This window comes from Coregonus clupeaformis, chromosome 35 (assembly GCF_020615455.1).
Source record: "Coregonus clupeaformis isolate EN_2021a chromosome 35, ASM2061545v1, whole genome shotgun sequence".
Classification (NCBI taxonomy): domain Eukaryota; kingdom Metazoa; phylum Chordata; class Actinopteri; order Salmoniformes; family Salmonidae; genus Coregonus; species Coregonus clupeaformis.
The window spans coordinates 35,193,186-35,217,603 of record NC_059226.1 but is presented as its reverse complement, the minus strand read 5'-3'; the positions used below and the strand labels follow the sequence as shown (position 1 = coordinate 35,217,603).

The 24,418-nt window shown below is 44.3% G+C and overlaps 2 protein-coding genes across 2 annotated transcripts in view; one reads left to right on the top strand and one right to left on the bottom strand.

The window, feature by feature from the left end:
* The window catches only part of LOC121551628 (serine/threonine-protein kinase LMTK2), a 63,507-nt gene extending 60,270 nt beyond the window's left edge, over window positions 1-3,237 (top strand). The window contains exon 15 of the mRNA XM_045211047.1: window positions 43-3,237. Within this exon, the coding sequence (XP_045066982.1) occupies window positions 43-71 (29 nt within the window). The 3' untranslated portion in view covers window positions 72-3,237. The remainder of the gene's footprint in view (window positions 1-42) is intronic.
* A 165-nt stretch (window positions 3,238-3,402) lies between these two features.
* The window catches only part of LOC121551629 (tectonin beta-propeller repeat-containing protein 1), a 28,680-nt gene continuing 7,664 nt past the window's right edge, over window positions 3,403-24,418 (bottom strand). Inside the window, exons 9-25 of the mRNA XM_041864336.2 lie at window positions 19,198-19,325; window positions 17,557-18,029; window positions 16,602-16,708; window positions 16,264-16,419; window positions 15,803-15,955; window positions 13,381-13,538; window positions 9,846-9,982; window positions 8,873-8,966; window positions 8,659-8,755; window positions 8,434-8,513; window positions 8,266-8,322; window positions 8,012-8,186; window positions 6,342-6,477; window positions 5,926-6,018; window positions 5,521-5,627; window positions 5,249-5,374; window positions 3,403-5,003 (exon numbers count right to left, since the gene is read on the bottom strand). Coding sequence (XP_041720270.2) covers window positions 4,713-5,003; window positions 5,249-5,374; window positions 5,521-5,627; window positions 5,926-6,018; window positions 6,342-6,477; window positions 8,012-8,186; window positions 8,266-8,322; window positions 8,434-8,513; window positions 8,659-8,755; window positions 8,873-8,966; window positions 9,846-9,982; window positions 13,381-13,538; window positions 15,803-15,955; window positions 16,264-16,419; window positions 16,602-16,708; window positions 17,557-18,029; window positions 19,198-19,325 — 2,568 coding nt within the window. The 3' untranslated portion in view covers window positions 3,403-4,712. The remainder of the gene's footprint in view (window positions 5,004-5,248; window positions 5,375-5,520; window positions 5,628-5,925; window positions 6,019-6,341; window positions 6,478-8,011; window positions 8,187-8,265; window positions 8,323-8,433; window positions 8,514-8,658; window positions 8,756-8,872; window positions 8,967-9,845; window positions 9,983-13,380; window positions 13,539-15,802; window positions 15,956-16,263; window positions 16,420-16,601; window positions 16,709-17,556; window positions 18,030-19,197; window positions 19,326-24,418) is intronic.

Genomic DNA, 24,418 nt, shown 5'->3' with positions numbered 1-24,418 from the left:
TACCCTCTAACTCTGTATTTGTGTATTTCTGCCCCCCCTCAGGAAGCAGTGAAGAAGGAGAGAAAGACTAAGGTGCACGTGGAAGGGACAGTTTCCCCCCACTTCTCTGAGGGGAATGGACCCAGAGCCTCGCACGACGTCAGGTGAATGAAGGAGAGCTCCACATACAGACTAAAGACAGACGGACGGATGACACAGTGTTATGAAGGCTGTGGATGCTTCTCTTCTCAGGCAGAACTGCTCCTCCCCAAGAGGTGTCCATGAAGAGAACTAGAAACAGACTGAGCCGACAGCCAACAACCCCCTCAACCAAATCCCCTTCCTTCCACCGAAAGCCTCTTAGCAAATATGACAGACGAACAGTCGAGGCCCAGTCAGGTCTCTGAGCCATGTTCTCTCCTTCTGCTTTTTCCCTCTTACCCCCTCCATCAGTGTGTGGTGTCCCCATCAGTGCAATTCAGCAGGAAGAACAGACAACAAAATGGACCTAACTTTTTCTGTTTGCTTTAAGACTTGTTGAGCGCATTCCAAGTGTTTGGTTAATGTCCTCATTTCCTGAGGGGATTCTGTTTCACCCAAAAAATACACTTTTATTTTGAAGACCTAAATCATTGATTGAACCACAAACTACAATTGAACCACAGCCCCACTGGCTGCTGGGGCATCTTGTGTCTGCAATCAAATAGGAATAATAAGCTCTTTGCATCAGGCTGACTAAAACACCAAGGCCCTTGGGTGCAACACTGCTCAGTAACATTGTTCAGTAGCTCCTTTGCTACATTGTGCGATTATTACAGGAGTTGCCTTTTGGAAACTATTTATTTATTGCCAGGTCTACTCATGAAGTGTGTATGCTTCAACAGGAGATGATCAAGAGTGGGAGAGGTATATTAGGAATTTAAGGAACCAAGTTTTGGTGATTGACTCATTCACCGTCCACACATCCCATCTGTATAATTGGTGTCACTTTCTCAGTCATCTGTTCTAGTGAGAACCATAGAATAAGAATGTGTTCTACGGTGAGAATGGCTTAGTGTTATGGAACAGGAGAGGTCTGACAAAGCCTTACAGTTCAGATTCATATGAAGGAAGTTCACTTCAATTCAGTTGAACACCATCAGTAGAAGTTTGGATAAGGTAACATTGTCACAAGCCATGGTTTGAATTAACAGTATGTGACTTCAAGGTTTGTCCAGTTTCTTCACCAATCAATGGGTCTTATCACAGTGCCTATTTCATATTGATTACACTGTATACACAAATATCCTCTCCCCTTTCACTGGAGGAATCACATGATTAAGGAGTCAATACATTTTGTCCTGACACACAAGCCTAGTGACTCTGTGAGTTTGCATCAGGAGACATAGGAGTGAAACATCGTAATGTAATACGAATTGTCGAGGTGTTTTGTGAAACAAATGTGCAATGAGTATCTTTTGATGAGATGAGGTTTTGGGGTATGAGTTTAATAGGAGGAGCCAGTTGGGATGTGGCAGCGTCCCAAACGGCACCATAAAGGGAATAGGGTGCTATTTGGGACGCAGATCATTTCTCTGGTACTGTGCAGGATCTTACAGCAACTCAACCCCTAGTTGTCATTGGACTGACTACCAAGACAGACATGCCTGTTCTTTGTTTTGTTTGGTTTACTATGTCAAACCAATTCTACACTCATACTGAGTTTTATTTTCTGCACGAGTTATTCTCCTTAACTACTGCATGTGACACAGCCGAGGTAAAGATTACCTTAAGGATTGTGGACATTGCCATAGCAACCCGGCTGTTATGCGCCACTCAACGGACTGTCTCCAGTATGATTTGTTTTGGTGTGCAGCAGGGTTGGGGTCTGTATCACCACCATCAATGATGTATAGAAACATAATATTATGATTCAGCTGGAGCAGCAAGGCCAGCTTTTCATGGTCTTTCTGTTCCTGTAGTTCAAACAGTTCTTCCAGACTCAATGGGTTCAACACAGATAATTATATATAGCTCTTGGTTTAGTGACTTGTCAAGGTTTCCTGTCATTGGTGACGTCATTTGAACATGTCTTCAGATACGTAGTGGATAGAAACTCTCTCCTCACCTGCAGTATTCCAGACAAGGTTAACCTCTTTACTACCAGCAGCCTGTGCGTTCTTTCAGTTACACTTGAAATTTATTTTATTTAAGGAAATCCTGATGTTTTATTCTACAGTATATACATTTGCTTAATCTTGCACATTTTAGAAGGCTAACTTAATGTTGAACTGTACTGATGTATATAAATGTTTAATTTTGTCTGTACATGGGGAATGATGTAATCAAGTCCTAGGTTTGAGGTTTCATTTTGTAATTTAAAGCAGCGTTTAAAAAGAGCAACATATCACGGTAAAAAACAAAATGACGAACGGTTTAATTAAAGGTGCTACACAAGATTAGTTGAACTTTTTTCATTTTAATTTCAGAAAATGTCCATATCTGCAGTAACAGTTGAATGATAGTTTCACAGTATTACCTACCCCGCTAGTGTTGTGATTGGCTGTGATATCCTACTATTGATTTCTCCCGCCAGAGCGGCATCGGTTGTCAAAATGGGAAAGCTGTTCTGATTGTGGCTGTACCATCTAGTGGAAATCGCTAATTTCCTGGTTGCTAACATTTTATTCGGTTCGAAAACAAGCACTGAATAGTGTAGAGAATCATTGTACCATCTAAATTGCTGTGAAATATATTTTCATTAACCAAAACTAGTTTTTACAGCTGTTTAAAGCTGGTGGACCAAAATCAAAAGTTGGTTTTGGTCCACCAGTTTCAAAAACAGCTGTAAAATATTTTTTGAAAATATTTCAGAGATTTAGATGGTACAATGATTCTCTACACTATTCAGTGCTTGTTCTCACATACTCTGAAATTGAGCGAAGTGTAGAATTTTAGCAACCAGGAAATTACAGCCACAGTCAGAACCAATCAATAGGAGAATATGACAACACTGGCAGGTAAGTAATACTATTCCACTATTAGCACCAGATATTATGGACATTTCCTGAAATTACAATGTAAAAATGCCAAAAAATCCTATTGTGTAGCACCTTTAAAGACAAACAGATAGGAAAATCCATTCTGTCCTTTAAACTTGTAAATTTTACAAATTGTAATATTTTTACTTCATATTGATGATGATCATGCTTAGTGTATTTGAATGAAATGTTTATAATTACACTGTTTAATATGGAAATAAATGCAAATTTCCTTCAATAGCTTGTCTGATTGTGCTCAACACCTAGTAGCCCATGTGTTACTTACTCAACCAGCCAACCTATTTTGGTATAACAAAATGTTAAGTGGTGTAACTAAGTTCTTTACATAACATGCATTATTAAAAGTTAACACCAACTCCATCTCACACCTGTACAAACATGAATTTCACTACACTAAAGTGATCCTTTAACTCTCAAGTGATAACACATTGAAACTCCAGGCCCATACAAAGAGAACACCCAAGGTTGCAGAGCTGTTTTGAAATTTATTTCACAGTTGTCTGTCCTTGTAAGAGAACATCCATAACATTCAAACCTGCTGTATTCACAGCTTCAACAGTCAAGGCCACAGCAAACTCAGACAGGAATTCAAACAAAAACAGCAGTGCGCAGACATTACGCAGCACTTTAAGGTAGTTTACACTTGAGCTGACATCACCGCAAATGTGATCGCCAAACATCCAGGAAATTGCCTTTAAAGTGAAGTGTAGTGATGTAGGTACAGTGCTGTTTGTTTGAATACCGGTCTCCGTATCTGCATGGAATACTGAAGTAACAAACACTGAAAACGAATCCACCAGGGATAAGTCAAAACTAGAGCCTGGAGTTTCTGCTGATCATGTGACCTGAACAGGAAGCACTCCTATTCATAACATTCTGGATGTTAACAATCCCTAACACAGCAAATAGATGCTATTCATTCTGTATTATTTACTACCCTTGATGTTTTTACCATCTTAGGAAAGAACTGGTGGTAAATTGACAGTGATGTTCTTAAAATAATCCTTGTTGTCATGGAAGCTCAGAGCTATTGCTAGAATTGATATTTTTTGTTCTGAAGAAAAAAAAGCTACTTCAACCACTACATTCCAAACATCATGCAGCCCAAAACATAAATAAACCAAGATGACAGCCAAAAAGCTATAAAATAAATAATTCCAAAGCACACAGACCTTGATGAAAAAGTACTGTTTGTCAACTAGGCAAATGAGAAAGCAAAAACAACGTCAACAAAACAAAATCATACAAAGCAAGACTATACTGTGAGGTCCAAGGGAGTGGAGTAGGCAGTCAGTGTGTTGGTACAGAACCCTGGTATGGGACACAGGCATGCCGAGGACTCGGTTCCATTTCTCACCCTAGCAACTTCTCCTAGCACCTGCCACTAATGTTCACAGACCTTAATGGACTGGATGAACTGACAGAAGCTCTAATACGTCTACTGCTTTCAGACATATGAACACTGAAGGGATGGTCTCGGTCAAAGGTGGCCAACTTGCATTGGTAGCACATGTTTCAGCCTAGCACTAACTGATTTAAATATCCAACTAAATCATGGTCTTTCCATTTAGACCAACGTTACCATGTTTGTGCTGGGTTGGAGCAAAAATGTGCAACCAGGGTTGGAAATGGAACCAGGCACACACAGGGCTGTGAGTAGAGCTGGAGGAACGGGTTGGGTTAGTAGGGGCCCTACAGACCCACAGCGTTCCCGTTCTCCTGTGACAAAGGTATCCTGGCAGGGAGTGGGCTATGGGGGGTGGTGTCAGTAAGGGCTGGCCTGGCAGGGAGTGGACTACAGGGGGTGGTGTCAGTAAGGGCCGGCCTGGCAGGGAGTGGGCTATGGGGGGTGGTGTCAGTAAGGGCCGGCCTGGCAGGGAGTGGGCTACGGGGGGTGGTGCCAGTAAGGGCCGGGGTGGCAGGGTGGGGGGCACGCAGAACCTCTGTGGAGTTCCCTCTCACACTGATGTGTTCCCATCCTCCCTGAAAGACAGAGATCCTTACATTAACATGACATCTCTTCCATAACCATCTTCACAACAACAGAGGTATTTCAGATACTGTACAATGTCTGCATCCCAAATGGCACCTTATTCCCTTTGTAGTGCACCATTTGTGACCAGGGCCCATAGGCCTCTGGTCAAAAGTAGGGATTTGAATAGGGTGACATTTTGGACACGGCCAATGTCTTTGGAGCGGACATCAACACCCAGTTGGTAATGACTCACCCCGATGCCGTAGTCCCAGGATTGGCCCTTGGGCTGCATGGGTCCCACCCCCAGCCTGTGACAGACAGCTCCATGGACAGACAGCTCACTGGGGCAGCCTGGGACCCAGTCTGCTATCACCCACACCTGGACAAAACAACACCACATGACCAGGTGTTGGAAGTAGAAAACAAGTCACTAATAACTTACTCACCACTGTAAAATGAGCTTGAAAAAAAACAGCACTTTTTAAATATAAGAATGATTTCACTTTATGGGAGCGTTGTACTAACCTGGTCTAGAGGTCCTACTGAGACTTTAGTCACGTTGTTGGAGATGAGCTCCCAGGCTGAGCCCTGGGGGTAGCTGGGAGTCAGGCCCTGTCTGTACCACAGGTTACCTACACACACAGCAGGGGAGAACAGCAGTCAGGAGAGACTTTCCTAACTATTCCATTAGTTAGGAAACAATGATCTTGCTTGTCGATTCATCCATCTAGGGACTACGTCTGAAAGTGCAGATGGAAATGAGTGTTTTCCTTACCCCGGCACATTTACATTGATGTGGACAAATGTTGATTAATGTGCACTGTCCCTGTCAATTAAATACATTCCTTCATTGACTTATCAGAGAGCTCTCCTGCAAAGCAAGCATCGAAAGAGCTGACCCACAGGTTGTGGATAGTAGTGGGTACTCACTGTTTTCGTCCACAGCGTAGACAGAGGTTCTCCCTACAGACAGCTGTCTGAGGCTCTGTCTGGGCGGGGAGGGGATGTGGTACCAACACTCTCCTGCAGGATGATGACAAAGAACAAAAAAAACAAGTTGACTAACTACAATTAGGTTCAGTATGGGCCAGGAAATACACAGATTAAGCGTAGTCCTGGACTAAAACGTGCTTTCAATTGAAAATCTCCAATGAGAGTTATTTTTAGTTCAGTACTAGTCTTACAGTGATCTGTGTCTAGGAAACGGGCCATTATGTGCTTTCAAAAAGAAATGTATTTGTAGTTGTGTATTTCAGTCATAGAGCACTGTAGGCCATCCATATATATCCAGCATCTCAGAAGGACCCAGATGTTTGTTTGGTTCCTCCCCAGGGTGTGGGTCTCACCTGCAGGGTTGCTGGCGGACACTGAGCCCCTGTAGAACACGGCTCTGTCCCTGGCGATGGCCCACACCTGGTGACCACCCCCGATGGAGATGGACTTGAAGGGCTGGTCAGTACCCACGTGGAGCCACGAGGAACCCTGAGGTGGTATAGTCAGAGGTGGCATGAACAATCAACAGCACAGCACCATAGAATGTAATACAACATATTACATACTTACGGTATTAGCTATGTATATATATATATATTTTTAAATGTATTACGGTCAGAATTATTAATTTTTTCATTGTCATACACTACATGGCTAAAAGTATGTGGACATCCCTTTAAATTAGTGGATTCAGCTATTTCTGCCACACCTGTTGCAACAGGTGTATAAAATCACACAGCCATCCAATCTCCATAGACAAACAGACAGTAGAATGGCCCGTACTGAAGAGCTCAGTGACTTTCAACGTGGCACCGTCATAGGATGCCACCTTTCCAACAAGTCAGTTCGTCAAATTTCTGCCCTGCTAGAGCTGCCCCGGTCAACTGTAAATGCTGTTATTGTGAAGTGGAAACATCTATGAGCAACAATGGCTCAGCCGTGAAGTGGTAGGCCACACAAGCTCACAGAACGGGACCCCCGAGTGCTGAAGCGCGTACAAATCGTCTGTTGCAACACCCTCTACCGAGTTCCAAACTGCCTCTGGAAGCAACCTCAGCACAAGAACAGTTCACCTGGAGCTTCATGAAATGGGTTTCCATGGCCGAGCAACCACACTCAAGCCTAAGATCACCATGCGCAATGCCAAGCGTCGGCTGGAGTGGTATAAAGCTCGCAGCCATTAGACTCTGGAGCAGTGGAAACACGTTCTCTGGAGTGATAAATCCCGCTTTACCATCTGGAGTCTGATGGACGAATCTGGGTTTGGCGGATGCCAGGAGAACCTGCCCAAATGCATAGTGCCAACTGTAAAGTTTGGTGGAGGAGAAATAATGGTCTGGGCTGTTTTTCATGGTTCGGGCTAGGCCCCTTAGTTCCAGTGAAGGGAAATCTTAACGCTACAGCATACAATTATGTGCTTCCAACTTTGTGGCAACAGTTTGGGGAAGGCCCTTTCCTGTTTCAGCATGACAATGCCCCCATGCACAAAGCGAGTTCCATACAGAAATGGTTTGTCGAGATTGGTGTGGAAGAACGTGACTGGCCTGTACAGAGCCCTGACCTCAACCCCATCGAACACCTTTGGGATGAATTGGAACGCTGACTGCGAGCCAGGCCTAACCACCCAAAATCAGTGCCGACCTCACTAATGCTCTTGTGGCTGAATGGAAGCAAGTCCCCGCAGCAATGTTTCAACATCTAGTGGAAAGCCTTCCCAGAAGAGTGGAGGCTGTTATAGCAGCAAAGAGGGACCAACTCCATATTAATGCCAATGTGTACGTCCTAGACGCGTAACATATTCACTTGGGAACGGAAGAAAGCTGGATACTGAGGTTTGGTCAGAATTTATTGTAAAAAAAGTCTGACGAAAAGGGGGTGCTGAACTCTGTTATATAGAAGAATAACATTGGAGTGAGCATGTTGTTTGATCATAGTTTAATCAAAGAGGATGTTATTCTGTGATGGTAGTAATGAGTGTCTTTGGTTAAAGTCCCAGGTTGTAGGGTTTGGGGGTGTTCCTCACCGCAGGGTTTTGGGGGGTGACCCCCAGGCGACACAGGACGTCCCCCTTGTCACTGAGGCCCCAGACTGGGACCTGCTCCATACTGCTCTGAGCCAGGCACGGCAACACTGTGATGTCACTCAGGGGGATGGGCGGGACTTCCTGCCACGGGGCAGTCAGGGTGATTTTACACTTCCTGTGTGGAAACGAGAAACATTATCATCATACTCTTCCTACTGAAATGTTTGAGTGTGAGTGAGTGAAAGAGACTATACCTGAACCAGCGCCTACGTCTGACAAAGTCCTTCAGGCTCTTGTTGCCATGAAACGTCCTACATGACGGAGACACAGAACACAGTCAATCAACACAAGACTTCTTCTAAGATAAGTGTAAGCCATGATATAGGGTTGATAAAACATGAATGGACATTTGTATTTCTTACACAGGGAAGTCTGCTGCATACTGCCATCCTTCTTTGTCTGTCCCTCCTGAGAAAGCGAAGTCGACTGCCCACTCTGTCACCTGGCATAACAGAGGCATGTTTCATGTTGAGGGGGAGGGGGAGTACAAGTACAACATTAACAACTCAAGATACAGTTAGAAAAAAATTGAACATTGGACTAAGAGGTTTTAGGGTGTAGGAGGTTTAGGGACTAGGTCTACCTACCCAGCTCCACTGAGGCGAGGGTGGGTGGGTGGTGGACTTGGTGCACTCTGTAAAGCCGTTGTCATCACTCCACGGGAACCGGTCTGTGGGGAGAAGCCTGGAAGGGTGGCAAAGTGGATATTACACACACTGACCTATAGGGGAGCTGTCGGAAGTGTCTAGAACATATTATTGCAATGCACACACGCACAGTCGCGTGAGAGAGATGTAGTACTTGTCTGTGTATCCGGTCATGGGGTTCCATCGCTGGTTCTCATAGATGTACACAGTCCTTACATCTGTCTGTGTGTGCAGGCTACCCGTGTCTCCTACAAACAGAGAAAAGTCACAACTCTGCTATAATAAGTCTGATGGTGTAGCAGGGCCATGCAAAGTCTATGGTTGCATCCCAAATGGCACCCTCTTCCCTTTATAGTGCACTACTTTTGACCAAAGCCCTGGTCAAAAGTATTGCACTATATTAGGGAATTGCTCAGGCAATCACCCACCCAGTTAGCCAAGCAGTAAGTTATTAATAAGTAATAAGGCCATTCACTTTTTTAGTTCTCTAGCTGGAAGGTTCACTAATACAGTACTTTGAATTGTTACTTTATACTTGGCTACAACACTTGTAATTTGGGTGAACTATTCCTTTAACCATATTGACTGTATAAGCAGGTTGAAGGCTAGGTTGAAAATGACAAAAGGTCAAAACAAGAGGATTCTAATATCCCATAACTCTTTGCAACAATGGGACCAGCTATGCTAGTTAGCAACGGCACTGGTCCCTTGAATCTGTTTATTTTCTAAAAGCTTCCACATGGAATCAAAACTTGTCGTAACCTCCTTTACCTTCAACCTAGGTTGAAGTTAAAGAAGCTTAAAGTGTAAAGATTAAAGAAGCTTACAGGGTGGACTAGTAAAGCAGGTGTGAACAACTTGAGTCCTCAAGAACCGCAGTCACAGTGCTTGCTGGTTTTCATCTTTAATTAAGGTCAATCAATGACTTAATCAGCTACATGGAAGAAATTATTGAAAACCATCACAGGTGTGTTCATTAGGGCAAAAGGTTTTTTTTGCAATGGAAAATGAAAATGAGTGTTTCTTATTGGACAAGTCCAGGTAGTCCATTTGTCTGTTTTGTGCCTAATGAACACAACCCAGGACTGTGGTGGCCTGGAAGACTGAGTTGTGGGGTCATTTATTACCCTGAGGGGGCTCTTCCCCAGCAGCGCTGCCCGAGCCAGAGTAGACCCAGGCGGTGCCGTCACACCCGATCCCCCACACCACACTCAGACTGTTAGACTCTACACAGCGCAGGTGGCCCGGGACCTGCAGCCAAAACCTGCACCAGGACCAGACAGTACAGCTAGCGGTTAGCGGATCTAGTGGTTAGCGCCCAGACAGCGTTAGCATCACAGGAGGCTGGCGAGGGGAGGACGGTTTATAATAATGTCTGGAATGTAGTGGTGTTAAACACATGGAAACCATGTGCTTGATAACATTCCACTTATTCCGTTCCATCCATTAGTATGAGGCCGTCATCCTCAATTAAGGTGCCACCAACCACCTGTGGTTAGCATCCAGCAAAAGAAGCAGAGGCACTAGCACCAATTGCCAACAGTAAGACAGACGTTAGAACTTAGCACTATGCTTAAGATTACCAGAGATAAGACGATCATTGTTTTAGCAGGTTAGTAGTAGCTAATAGATTGAAGTCAGCTGAGTTATGTTAGCCAAACAACAGTGGACATCCCAAGTGTTAGCATGTTAGCTATATGAGTGCAAGAACAGAGAAAAGAACAAGGGTACATGGTTGGTTGGCTTCAAGGCAGTGAAGGAACATGCTACAGTGTGTAATAACAGTGCGTGATATGTTGGTAAAGCTCAATGTGTGGTATGTTGGTAAAGGTAAAGCTCAATGTGTGGTATGTTGGTAAAGCTAAAGCTCAATGTATGATATGTTGGTAAAGGTAAAGCTCAATGTATGATATGTTGGTAAAGGTAAAGCTCAATGTGTGGTATGTTGGTAAGGGTAAAGCTCAATGTATGATATGTTGGTAAAGGTAAAGCTCAATGTGTGGTATGTTGGTAAAGGTAAAGCTCAATGTGTGATATGTTGGTAAAGGTAAAGCTCAATGTGTGGTATGTTGGTAAAGCTCAATGTGTGGTATGTTGGTAAAGGTAAAGCTCAATGTATGGTATGTTGGTAAAGCTAAAGGTCAATGTATGGTATGCTGGTAAAGCTCAATGTGTGGTATGTTGGCAAAGCTCAATGTGTGGTATGTTGGCAAAGCTCAATGTGTGGTATGTTGGTAAAGGTAAAGCTCAATGTATGGTATGTTGGTAAAGGTAAAGCTCAATGTGTGGTATGCTGGTAAAGCTAAAGCTCAATGTATGGTATGTTGGTAAAGCTCAATGTGTGGTATGTTGGTAAAGCTCAATGTGTGGTATGTTGGTAAAGGTAAAGCTCAATGTGTGGTATGTTGGTAAAGCTAAAGCTCAATGTATGGTATGCTGGTAAAGCTCAATATGTGGTATGTTGATGAAGCTCAATGTGTGGTATGTTGGTAAAGCTAAAGCTCAATGTATGGTATGTTGGTAAAGCTCAATGTGTGGTATGTTGGTAAAGCTAAAGCTCAATGTATGGTATGCTGGTAAAGCTCAATGTGTGGTATGTTGGTAAAGCTCAATGTGTGGTATGTTGGTAAAAGGTCAAGCTCAATGTGTGGTATGTTGGTAAAGCTCAATGTGTGGTATGTTGGTAAAGCTCAATGTGTGGTATGTTGGTAATGGTAAAGCTCAATATGTGATATGTTGGTAAAGCTCAATGTATGGTATGTTGGTAAAGGTAAAGCTCAATGTGTGATATGTTGGTAAAGGTAAAGCTCAATGTGTGATACAGTGGGGAAAAAAAGTATTTAGTCAGCCACCAATTGTGCAAGTTCTCCCACTTAAAAAGATGAGGCCTGTAATTTTCATCATAGGTACACGTCAACTATGACAGACAAATTGAGATTTTTTTTCTCCAGAAAATCACATTGTAAGATTTTTAATGAATTTATTTGCAAATTATGGTGGAAAATAAGTATTTGGTCACCTACAAACAAGCAAGATTTCTGGCTCTCACAGACCTGTCACTTCTTCTTTAAGAGGCTCCTCTGTCCTCCACTCGTTACCTGTATTAATGGCACCTGTTTGAACTTGTTATCAGTATAAAAGACACCTGTCCACAACCTCAAACAGTCACACTCCAAACTCCACTATGGCCAAGACCAAAGAGCTGTCAAAGGACACCAGAAACAAAATTGTAGACCTGCACCAGGCTGGGAAGACTGAATCTGCAATAGGTAAGCAGCTTGGTTTGAAGAAATCAACTGTGGGAGCAATTATTAGGAAATGGAAGACATACAAGACCACTGATAATCTCCCTCGATCTGGGGCTCCACGCAAGATCTCACCCCGTGGGGTCAAAATGATCACAAGAACGGTGAGCAAAAATCCCAGAACCACACGGGGGGACCTAGTGAATGACCTCCAGAGAGCTGGGACAAAAGTAACAAAGCCTACCATCAGTAACACACTACGCCACCAGGGACTCAAATCCTGCAGTGCCAGACGTGTTCCCCTGCTTAAGCCAGTACATGTCCAGGCCCGTCTGAAGTTTGCTAGAGTGCATTTGGATGATCCAGAAGAGGATTGGGAGAATGTCATATGGTCAGATGAAACCAAAATAGAACTTTTTGGTAAAAACTCAACTCGTCGTGTTTGGAGGATAAAGAATGCTGAGATGCATCCAAAGAACACCATACCTACTGTGAAGCATGGGGGTGGAAACATCATGCTTTGGGGCTGTTTTTCTGCAAAGGGACCAGGACGACTGATCCGTGTAAAGGAAAGAATGAATGGGGCCATGTATCGTGAGATTTTGAGTGAAAACCTCCTTCCATCAGCAAGGGCATTGAAGATGAAACGTGGCTGGGTCTTTCAGCATGACAATGATCCCAAACACACCGCCCGGGCAACGAAGGAGTGGCTTCGTAAGAAGCATTTCAAGGTCCTGGAGTGGCCTAGCCAGTCTCCAGATCTCAACCCCATAGAAAATCTTTGGAGGGAGTTGAAAGTCCGTGTTGCCCAGCGACAGCCCCAAAACATCACTGCTCTAGAGGAGATCTGCATGGAGGAATGGGCCAAAATAACAGCAACAGTGTGTGAAAACCTTGTGAAGACTTACAGAAAACGTTTGACCTGTGTCATTGCCAACAAAGGGTATATAACAAAGTATTGAGAAATGGTGACTTATTTTCCACCATAATTAGCAAATAAATTCATTAAAAATCCTACAATGTGATTTTCTGGATTTTTTTTCTCATTTTGTCTGTCATAGTTGACGTGTACCTATGATGAAAATTACAGGCCTCTCTCATCTTTTTAAGTGGGAGAACTTGCACAATTGGTGGCTGACTAAATACTTTTTTCCCCCACTGTATGTTGGTAAAGGTAAAGCTCAATGTGTGGTATGTTGGTAAAGGTAAAGCTCAATGTATGATATGTTGGTAAAGCTCAATGTGTGGTATGTTGGTAAACGTAAAGCTCAATGTGTGGTATGTTGGTAAAGCTCAATGTGTGTTATGTTGGTAAAAGGTCAAGCTCAATATGTGGTATGTTGGTAATGCTCAATGTGTGGTATGTTGGTAAAAGGTCAAGCTCAATGTGTGGTATGTTGGTAAAGGTAAAGCTCACATCATGTCACAGGGCAAGGTGTGTGCCGGGGCCTCCAGAAAGGGAGAGGGCTCATGTACCATCACGTCCCCCTTGGAGGTGACTGACCACAGGGCCTGTCGGGAGGGGGTTCCGCTGATCCCTCTGGCCTCACAGCAGCACCCAGCCAACAGGGACAGCTGCATAGGAAACACAGACACCCCTTCAGCGATATGGCCAATGGTACAGTCCGGATGGATAATAGTAATAATACTGGACTACATTTACTCAGTGGTTTTAGGTATGAAGGCTTTACACAGCAATTGGACAACATTGAAACATATAAACTTTCTAGAGAGTATCTGGTATCCTCTCTTATGATAAGTACTGTGGCAGCGCCCCACATGGCACCCTATTCCCTATGTACAGTTGAAGTCGGAAGTTTACATACACCTTAGCCAAATACATTTAAACTCAGTTTGTCACAATTCCTGACATTTAATCCTAGTATAAATTCCCTGTCTTAGTTCAGTTAGGATCACCACCTTATTTTAAGAATGTGAAATGTCAGAATAATAGTAGAGAATGATTTATTTCAGCTTTTATTTTTAATCACATTCCCAGTGGGTCAGAAGTTTACATACACTCAATTAGTATTTGGTAGCATTGCCTTTAAATTGTTTAACTTGGGTCAAACGTTTCGGGTGGCCTTCCACAAGCTTCCCACAATAAGTTGGGTGAATTTTGGCCCATTCCTCCTGACAGAGCTGGTGTAACCGAGTCAGGTTTGTAGGCCTCCTTGCTCGCACACGCTTTTTCAGTTCTGCCCACAAATGTTCTATAGGATTGAGGTCAGGGCTTTGTGATGGCCACTCCAATACCTTGACTTTGTTGTCCTTAAGCCATTTTGCCACAACTTTGGAAGTATGCTTGGGGTCATTGTCCATTTGGAAGACCCATTTGCGACCAAGCATTAACTTCCTGACTGATGTCTTGAGATGTTGCTTCAATATATCCACATCATTTTCCTTCCCCATGATGCCATCTATTTTGTGAAGTGCACCAGTCCCTCCTGCAGCAAAGCACCCCCACAGCATGATGCTGCCACCCCCGTGCTTCACGGTTGGGATGGTGGGGCGGCGCGCACAATTGGCCCAGCGTCGTCCAGGGTAGGGGAGGGATTTGGCCGGCAGGGGATGTAGCTCAGTTGGTAGAGCATGGCGTTTGCAACGCCAGGGTTGTGGGTTCGATAAAATAATGTATGCACTAACTGTAAGTCGCTCTGGATAAGAGCGTCTGCTAAATGACTAAAATGTAAATGTAAATGTGTTCTTCGGTTTGCAAGCACCCCTTTTTCCTCCAAAACATAACGATGGTCATTATGGCCAAACAGTTCTATTTTTGTTTAATCAGACCAGAGGATATTTCTCCAAAAGAAACGATCTTTGTCCCCATGTTCAGTTGCAAACTGTAGTCTGGCTTTTCTATGGCGGTTTTGGAGCAGTGGCTTCTTCCTTGCTGAGCGGCCTTTCAGGTTATGTCGATATAGGACTCGTGTCTGTGGATATAGACACTTTTGTACCTGTTTCCTCCAGCATCTTCACAAGGTCCTTTGCTGTTGTTCTGGGATTTATTTACACTTTTCGCACCAAAGTACGTTCATCTCTAGGAGACAGAACGCGTCTCCTTCCTGAGCGGTATGACGGCTGCGTGGTCCCATGGTGTTTATACTTGCGTACTATTGTTTGTACAGATGAACGTGGTACCTTCAGGCATTTGGAAATTGCTCCCAAGGATAGACCAGACTTGTGGAGGTCTACAATTATTTTTTTGAGGTCTTTGCTGGTTTCTTTTGATTTTCCCATGATGTCAAGCAAAGAGGCACTGAGTTTGAAGGTAGGCCTTGAAATACACCCACAGGTACACCTCCAACTGACTCAAATGATGACAATTAGTCTATCAGAAGCTTCTAAAGCCATGACATCATTTTCTGGAATTTTCCAAGCTGTTTAAAGTCATAGTCAACTTAGTGTATGTAAACTTCTAACCCACTGGAACTGTGATACAGTGAATTATAAGTGAAATAATCTGTCTGGAAACAATTGTTGGAAAAATTACTTGTGTCATGCACAAAGTAGTTTGTTAACAAGAAATGTGTGGAGTGGTTGAAAAATGAGTTTTAATGACTCCAACCTAAGTGTATGTAAACTTCCGACTTCAACTGTAGTGCAATACTTCTGACCAGGGCACATAGGGTGCCATTTGGGACAAATCCCTAAACTCTTATCTCTGGCAAGGCTACTTTAATTGGGAAGTTAACTTGAGGGCTGTTGTAAACTGTGCTGAATTTGGATTTTTTAAATGTAGGTCCCCCCAAAAAATGGGCATTAGAATATCTATCCATTCTCTATTGAAAACATTAGATATGCTGTTTCTATCTGAATGGAGGCCAACCCAGACCTACCCAGTCAGCCATGTCCTTCTCGGTCTGTGCAGCCAGGACCAGCGGCCATCTTTGTTTCGTACTATCTGACGTGTACACCGCAAAGGCATGATGGGAGTTTTCCCTGAGCACAGGAACCAGCACCGTCACGTCACTTATAAACACATGGAGGTACTGAGAAAGATAGAGAAACAGAGGGCGAGAGGGAGATGTGACAACCAATCTAGAAATGTAGATGATTGAACAATTCAAAGCAGTACAGTAGCATAGCGGTACATTATGAGTAGTAGGTGTTTATTCATTCGATTCTGTACGTGAGAAAGACATTGGCCCGTTCAAATTCCTGATTGGACAGGTAAATGAAAGGGCTCCACAACACGGCTTTCACCTCTCCAGTCATTTCTAATCAGTGATTACTTCAAGGAAGAAAGGAAGGAAGGATGGAAGTTTAAGGAATTTGAGTGTGATTGAGTCTCCCTCACCTTCTTCTCGTCATACTGGGTGAAGTAGATGAAGAAGATGGCATCCCTCTTGCCGTTGCCGTTGGTGGATTGCTCCAGGGCCACGCCCACATCCACCCAGCGATAGGGCTTCCAGTCCCTCCACCAGCGCATGCTGCCCTTCCTCACCCACACAGACTGACCCGTACACAGTGTCTATTAGACAACTCTCCATTTAAAATCACGATCCCTACTTCTAGCACCCCCTCAGCAAAATCATGATTCATAAAAATAATCAGTGACGTTAAACTATTAAGAGTCTGTCACAAGACTAAACCTGAGAAAGTGAAACTAGCTTGTATTGTGTGTGTTAATCTTACCGCGCTCCTCTCCACTGGCTCCTTGCTGGTGGTGGTGTTCTCTGCCTTCCTAGCCGTGGAGGCTTCTGGTTCAACAGGGGCGATGGACAGGGCAGTGGAGCATGGGTCTGGTGCACACACAGTTAGATAACAGACAGCATATACAAATTATAAAAGAGTTCGATAGAGATATCAGGACAAGGATTTTTCCCTAACCGTGTGACCCCACCAGGAAAAACTCCAGGTACTAGAAATAGCCTGTTTAATTAGTTCAGTAAAGTTAAAGCTCAGACACACCGGTAGCATTGTTAAACGTTTGCCTCTGAACAGTGTCGGCAGTCAAACTCTTTTAGTGTTCACACAGCAGACCTTGGAAGTCGCCAGCCACTCAGCCTTGTTAAAATACTCCTAACCAGGGGGTGGCAGTAGCATTGTTTGGCAATGCATATCTGTGTGTATTGTTTATGGTCTACATTCCAAGCCATCTGCCCTAATGTTGCTATTTTGTAGAACGCCCTCGATGATACTAGCCAGATGGCCACAGCTAGATAAGGCCACAGCTAGATAACTACCTAGCAAGATGATGAAGAAACAAGCTCCTACAAAACATTGCCGGTTTTAGACATTTATCACGCTGAATAGCCACCACTAGTCAGCTAGCGGCTCATCCATGGATGTACAGAGAAAATGCCTTATTTTTTCATTTTTTTGTTGTTGGCTCCCCCACGTGGGGGTTCGTGCTCTCTGATTGGCTCAAAGCCAAGTTGTTGGCCACTGACGAGCATTGCGATTCTACAGGTAGAATTGGTAGGTTCGTCACTACCAGGTCAGCATGCTGCAGGTACAGCTTTTGTTCTAGCAAGAGAAGGAACGGCCTCCCACTGTGATAAGTACCTATCAGCAGTGAGACTCTTGTGCACTACATGCCTTAGGTAGTAGTCTGAAAATGGTGAGGCTGGTGAGTGTTCCTCCGTACCTGCAGGGCTGAGCCAGCTCATCTGAGCTGTATGGTCCACATCGCAGCCTCCGCCAGAGATCCAGGCCCATACTGGCCCGTCCTCCTCCCCCAAACCCAGACAGGGCTCCAGACCCAGGGGGTAGGTGGCCACCGAGGTGGAGGGTCCCACATCCCCTGCCCTGCCTAGAGAAGATGCCTCTCCCTGGGGGCTCTGAGCTGCTTCCAGGTCCACATTGCACATGGGGGCTGGGGTGACCTCGCCATCCTTCCCCTGGGGTGGCTTTTTGGGTGTGGGTGTGGGGGTTCTCAGGGGCTCGCGGTCAGCCACCAGGCTGGAGATAAAGCTTTCGCTGGTGGGGATGAAGGGTTTGGGGGTGTCCCGTGGCCCTGGGGTGGCGGTGAGGAGGGGCTCTGTGTCCCCTGAGTCCTCGCAGGTCAGAACAGAGCCCTGGGAAGCCTTGGTCACCTGTCCCCCGAACTCATAGCCAGCACTGGACAACAGAGACAAAGCAGAGGAAAAACTACATAAGGACACTCATTATGTGTATAAATATGCCACTTAAAGACACACATACAGTATGTTTGTGACAGCCAAAGAGTTCAGTAAATCAGTTGGTAACATGACAGACAACTATCAAAATAAAACTGCATCTCTATTTTTACATTTACATTTTAGTCATTTAGCAGACGCTCTTATCCAGAGCGACTTACATATATATTTTTTTATACCGGCCCCCCGTGGGAATCGAACCCACAACCCTGGCGTTGCAAACGCCATGCTCTATCAACTGAGCTACATCCCTGCCGGCCATTCCCTCCCCTACCCTGGACGACGCTGGGCCAATTGTGCGCCGTCCATGAGTCTCCCGGTCGCGGCCGGCTGCGACAGAGCCGGCCCTATCTTCTATACAGTAATTGTTAAGCCTAAATGTAGTCTTAGGAACATATACACCAGCGTTCCCCAACTGGCGGCCTGCGGGTGGTTTTATTTGGCTCCCCAAGTTCTGAGAATAAATATTATTATTATTATTAAATTTTTTGTTGGACAGAGACAAAAAATACCAGGAAATCAGCTCCAAGGGATTTTAATTGAAGAAATCGGTTCCTAAGTATTCCCTCGCATAATAGAGAGAAACGTGATCATATAGAAATGTAAGCAAGGTTTGAAATTATTATGTTTTAGTCAAACATTATATCTGTTTGAGCTTCTTGCGGTCAATTTGCCGTCTACAAATGATTTGTAATTATGTTCCGGCCCCCCGACCATCCGCTCAAAAAAATTATTAAATATTAAAAATATAAAAATTCAATTGATGATCCCTGATATACACACTGAATGTTGGTTGGATGAGAATCTGACCAATTACTAAACGTATCACATAGACACCTAATCACCACCCAAACATTCTGGTCCACCCAATATGGACCATCTAGCTGGTCTAACCACCACCGTTGTATATTGCATTGAAATGCATGTCTGTTTATGAAATTGAAGGAGTGTCCAGGTATTTACAATACGATATGCCCATTTACATGGAAATACATTTTGTGATGTCACCATACAAAATACATGCAATCAATACACTATACAACTATCTAATACAATGCAAAAACACTGGAAATTGAGTATTCTCTCTGTGTACTCCACATGTAACTGACCTGGGTTGGACCATCTCTTTGCTATGACCCCATTTGGCAGAAACAGGTATCCAGCCCCTCCCACTGGGCTCCGATGGGGTGACACCCTTCCTGAAGTACAGCCCACGGTCCTCTCCAACTCCCCACACCTTAATTAATGAAGCATTTATGAACATTTATAATGGCTTATTCATAAACATAAAGTGTTATCCTAAACATCACACCCCCCACTGTGGCTGGACTATATATAAATTCTTAATTTTTTTTATTTTTGTTGGCACAAAACTACCTCCATACTTCCATTCATTTGTATGGGTTACCTTTAGACGAGACCCGTGACACCATCGTGTTCGTGAGAGTCTCCCATTTCTATAGAGTGGTCATATTAGTTTATAGGTCAAACCGTTCGGATGCTACAGACATTTTCTTGAGAAGACAGATTTACAGGATGTCTCCTGGTCTGACAAACAGCGCTGTAGCTCTGCCACTTTCCACCACAAACGCGGAAGGACGACAGGATGCGGTGGATTGAGACACAGCACATGCAAATATCTCTTGCTTAAACTGACAGATTTTGATGGGGATTTTAAAAAATTGTTTTACTTCGATTGACGCAACGATGCGTCAATACACTCTAGGGGTCTGAACGTCAGGTTGGACATATGCCAGAGAACAGATAAACACGATACAGTAAAAATAAAATATGGCTACAGTGACAATACGGCTACAGTAAAAATATAATATGGCACCAGTAAAAATACAATATGGATACAGTAAAAACCAATATAGACCGACCCGAATGCCTGCTGTCAAGTGCTACTTTAAAAGGCCATTTAACCCTAGTGTCATCTAATACAAGTGGCATCCATAACTCTGGGACAGGACTGAAATATGGGCTATGATGTATTGCCCTACTCAAATTAGCGAGTGTCCCATATGGCACTCAGAATACAGGCCAAGGATATATAAGGCTGGGCTGGGGCCGCTGCTGACAGTGACTAGTGGTTAGTGTAGCGGAGAGACAGGCTCCTGTTTCAGAGAGAGGGGGGAGGAGAGAGACAGGAGAGGAGGGGGGAGGAGAGAGACAGGAGAGGAGGGGGGAGGAGAGAGACAGGAGAGGAGGGGGGAGGAGAGAGACAGGAGAGGAGGGGGGAGGAGAGAGACAGGAGAGGAGGGGGGAGGAGAGAGACAGGAGAGGAAGGGGGAGGAGAGAGACAGGAGAGGAGGGGGGAGGAGAGAGACAGGAGAGGAGGGGGGAGGAGAGAGACAGGAGAGGAGGGGGGAGGAGGAGAGAGACAGGAGAGGAGGGGGGAGGAGAGAGACAGGAGAGGAGGGGGGAGGAGGAGAGAGACAGGAGAGGAGGAGAGAGACAGGAGAGGAGGGGAGAGACAGGAGAGGAGGGGGGAGGAGAGAGACAGGAGAGGAGGGGGGAGGAGAGAGACAGGAGAGGAGGGGGAGGAGAGAGACAGGAGAGGAGAGGAGGGGAGGGGAGACAGGAGAGAGACAGGAGAGGAGGGGAGGGGAGACAGGAGAGAGACAGGAGAGGGTAGACAGGAGAGAGACAGGAGAGGAGGGGAGGGGAGACAGGAGAGAGGAGACAGGAGAGGAGGGGAGGGGAGAAAGGAGAAAGACAGAAGAGGAGGGGGAGGAGAGGGGAGGCAAGAGAGAGACAGGAGAGGAGAGGGGAGACAGGAGAGCGACAGGAGAGGGGAGACAGGAGAGGAGGGAGAAGGGAGACAGGAGAGAGACAGGAGAGGAGAGGAGGGAGTAGGAGAAGGGAGACAGAAGAGGAGAGGGTAGGCTTGGGCGGTATACCGTATATACCGGGGTATTTGCAGTCAAATGGTGCAATACGTTAGGAGCTAAAGAAGATTGCGTTTTTCATTTCACATAATGTCACAGAATTTTTCATTATGAAGCTTACTGGTAGTTCCCAGTCATGTGTTGTTTGTTTACAAGCACAACTTCCAGAGACCGGAGCCTTGTGAGTTATTCACTATTGTGCAGCACGAACCAGGTGATCTAGTTACAGTATGTATGGAATTTACAACTAAATGTTTGCCAGCTAGATATCTTATAACTATTAAGTTAACCGTCTAAAATGTGCTAAATCAGTGGTCACCAACCTTTTCTGAGTTAAGATCACTGAGTCAAAATGCAAGCAGAGATGTACCGCTCAGATTTTATTTTTAAACATGACTTAAAAACCTAAGCCTATGCAACATTAACCAATTAAAAACAGTTCTGTAGCAATGAGGTTTGTGCAGTAGGCTATAGGCCCAATACATTATCACTGCTTATGCTTGACTTGTCCTGCCAATGTTGTTCTTCTCAGACCATTTTGAAATTATCTTTTTTTACTGGCCTGCATCTGACGGTCAGTCTGAGAGGATGGAGCAGCGGTGAGGCTGCCTCTCACCCGACTCACGGTGCCGCCGCTCTCCCTCCCTCTGCTGAGAAAAGGGGACACAGTCTTCCAGCTGATGGCGAAACTTAAGTCGCATTGCATTATTTCTGCCTCATGCACCAATTTGTTGTTACTCTTATGACCAGAGAAAGTGAAATATTAATTGATATTAAAAAAACACAGGCCGCTAATAATAACAACGCAAGCTTATCGGAACACTTTGCTATACTCATTCATTGCAGTTGCAGTGCTGGTTGTAGCGTGAGTGGAAGTAGGGAGAATGCTCAACACTTTTATAAGCCATAAAATGAGCAAAGTGTTGACAGTGCTGAGTAACAACTTAAACATGAACTTACTCATGAAAACAGCAGCTCTTTGCTGTATTCGTTGAGTCTCTCTCTAGTCATCGTTTTAAACGTTTTTGAAATCTCACTGTAGCAACTTTGCTGTGCGTTCGAGGCTTCTTTTTACAGTCTATGGCGCGAAGAAAACTGTGCAGACACAGTGATCTGAGATATCTGATTGGCCAGCGGTGGGCCAATAAGTGCACTTGATTTGCCCTCTGGGCCTGCCGGGTAGGCAGAGTTCTACCTTCAGACACATGAAATGGTTCAAAATGGGAACACTTTGCCTTCCCGGAGCTAGGGTTGCTGAATGAAGTGCACCTTCCGCCAACAGCGTGAAACGAATAAAAAAAATAGGAACACAAGGCTTTATCGTTGGCTTTTTTTACAGAAATGTTTGGTGATCGACTAGGAATGCCTTGGAGATCGACCAGTCGATCGCGATCTACTGGTTGGTGACCACTGTGCTAAATGCTCTGCTGTTATACATTTGGTTTTCTAATTTAGTAGTTAGCTATCTAGCTAAGTGGTTAGCTTCTTCCAAAATCAAGCTTAGCTTGGTAACAGCAGAGAATCCCCTCCTGGATCAAGAGCCTTGCTGTCTAATATTTGTTTTGTGCGTACAACAAACTGTGAGTAGCATTTTTTTGTTACTTGTATAACTTTGAGCTGGGATGTCTGTCCTGCAAATACTTTAGGTCAGAGACTATACAATTTTTTGCAATGCGCTCGTTAGCATTCTCTATGGGATTTTACATGTACTTATTAGCATTGCTAACCTTTGGATTACAAAGGTTCACTGGGGTTTGTGAATAGCGACCCGATATGACACAAGGTCAGTATGAAGGTATGACAATCTGGATACCACCCAAGCCTAGGAGAGGGGAGACAAGAGAGAGACAGGAGGAGGAGAGGGGAGGCTGGAAATGAGAGGAGAGGGGAGACAGGAGAGGAGCGGGTGGAGACAGGAGAGGAGGGGGTAGGAGAGGAGGGGGTAGGAGAGGAGGGGGTAGGAGGAGAGGAGAGAGAAGGGAGACAGGAGGAGAGAGAGGAGGGGAGAGTTGGCAGTACTAGCAACTCCGCTCTTAGACTCAGCAGAGGGAAACAGAGCCAGCAGCCCCTTCAACCTCCACCCTGACTTCAACTCCAGCCCAGCCCCAGCCCTGTACAGAAATACACCACCAGGGAAATGTGAATCGGTCAAGACTGGGAATGCCAGAACCTGGGCTAGGGCAGAAGGGGGAGGGAGGAGGTGAAGGGGCAGACTGGGGGTTGAATGGTATGTGTGCAGGATCTAATTATGCTTAAATCGTCAAACAGACATGAGAGAATGGCCATGTAATCAGAACTTGGTTGTCACAGAGGATGAGAGCCACCCGCCAAACACACACATCTCTTCTAAGGTTCTAACCAGCACTCTCCATTAAGAGAGGAGAACCATCAAGTCTTAGAAAATATGACAACGACAAGATACTGATCATTACAAATCTACCTATGTAAATATATCCGGGAAAAAAGTGTCCTGATGTGTGTTGTCAAATGATGTATATAAACCCTGGATTGCAGATCCTATGTATTGGCCATTGAGAGGATTTGAAGCCACCGGTCGGCCATATTGGCACTCCCCAGTAGGAGCAGTGCTTCATAGGAATTAATGGAATTCTACAGTTCAATTAAAGGTTTCAAGGACAAAATTACAAGTATTTAAAGTATTTTTTGTAAGTAACATTAGTAATCTCTAAAAATGTTACTTTAAGGGGAAATGTTTTTATATATTTTTAGCTTGCATAATATATATTTTTAAAGTATGCATTAAGGTGTCTTTAATAGAATAAGGTGGCAAAAACAAATGTAAACATTAATAAATGCATTTCTATACCTTCCAAAATATATGTTTACAATGGTGGGGGAGTGTCAAAATGGAGGCACGGTGGCTTCAACACAGCACCCCATATCAGTCATCTAGTGTATATACAGTTGAAGTCAGAAGTTTACATACACTTAGGTTGGAGTCATTAAAACTCATTTTTCAACCACTCCACAAATTTCTTGTTAACAAACTATAGTTTTGGCAAGTCGGTTAGGACATCTACTTTGTGCATGACACAAATAATTTTTCCAGCAATTGTTTCCAGACAGATTATTTCACTTATAATTCACTGTATCACAATTCCAGTGGGTTAGAAATTTACATACACTAAGTTGACTGTGCCTTTAAACAGCTTGGAAAATTCCAGAAAATTATGTCATGGCTTTAGAAGCTTCTGATAGGCTAATTGACATCATTTGAGTCAATTGGAGGTGTACCTGTGGATGTATTTCAAGGCCTACCTACATCCCAAAAAATTGTAGACCTCCACAAGTCTGGTTCATCCTTGGGAGCAATTTCCAAATGCCTGAAGGTACCACGTTCACCTGTACAAACAATAGTACAATAGTATAAACACCATGGGACCACGCAGCCGTCATACCGCTCAGGAAGGAGACGTGT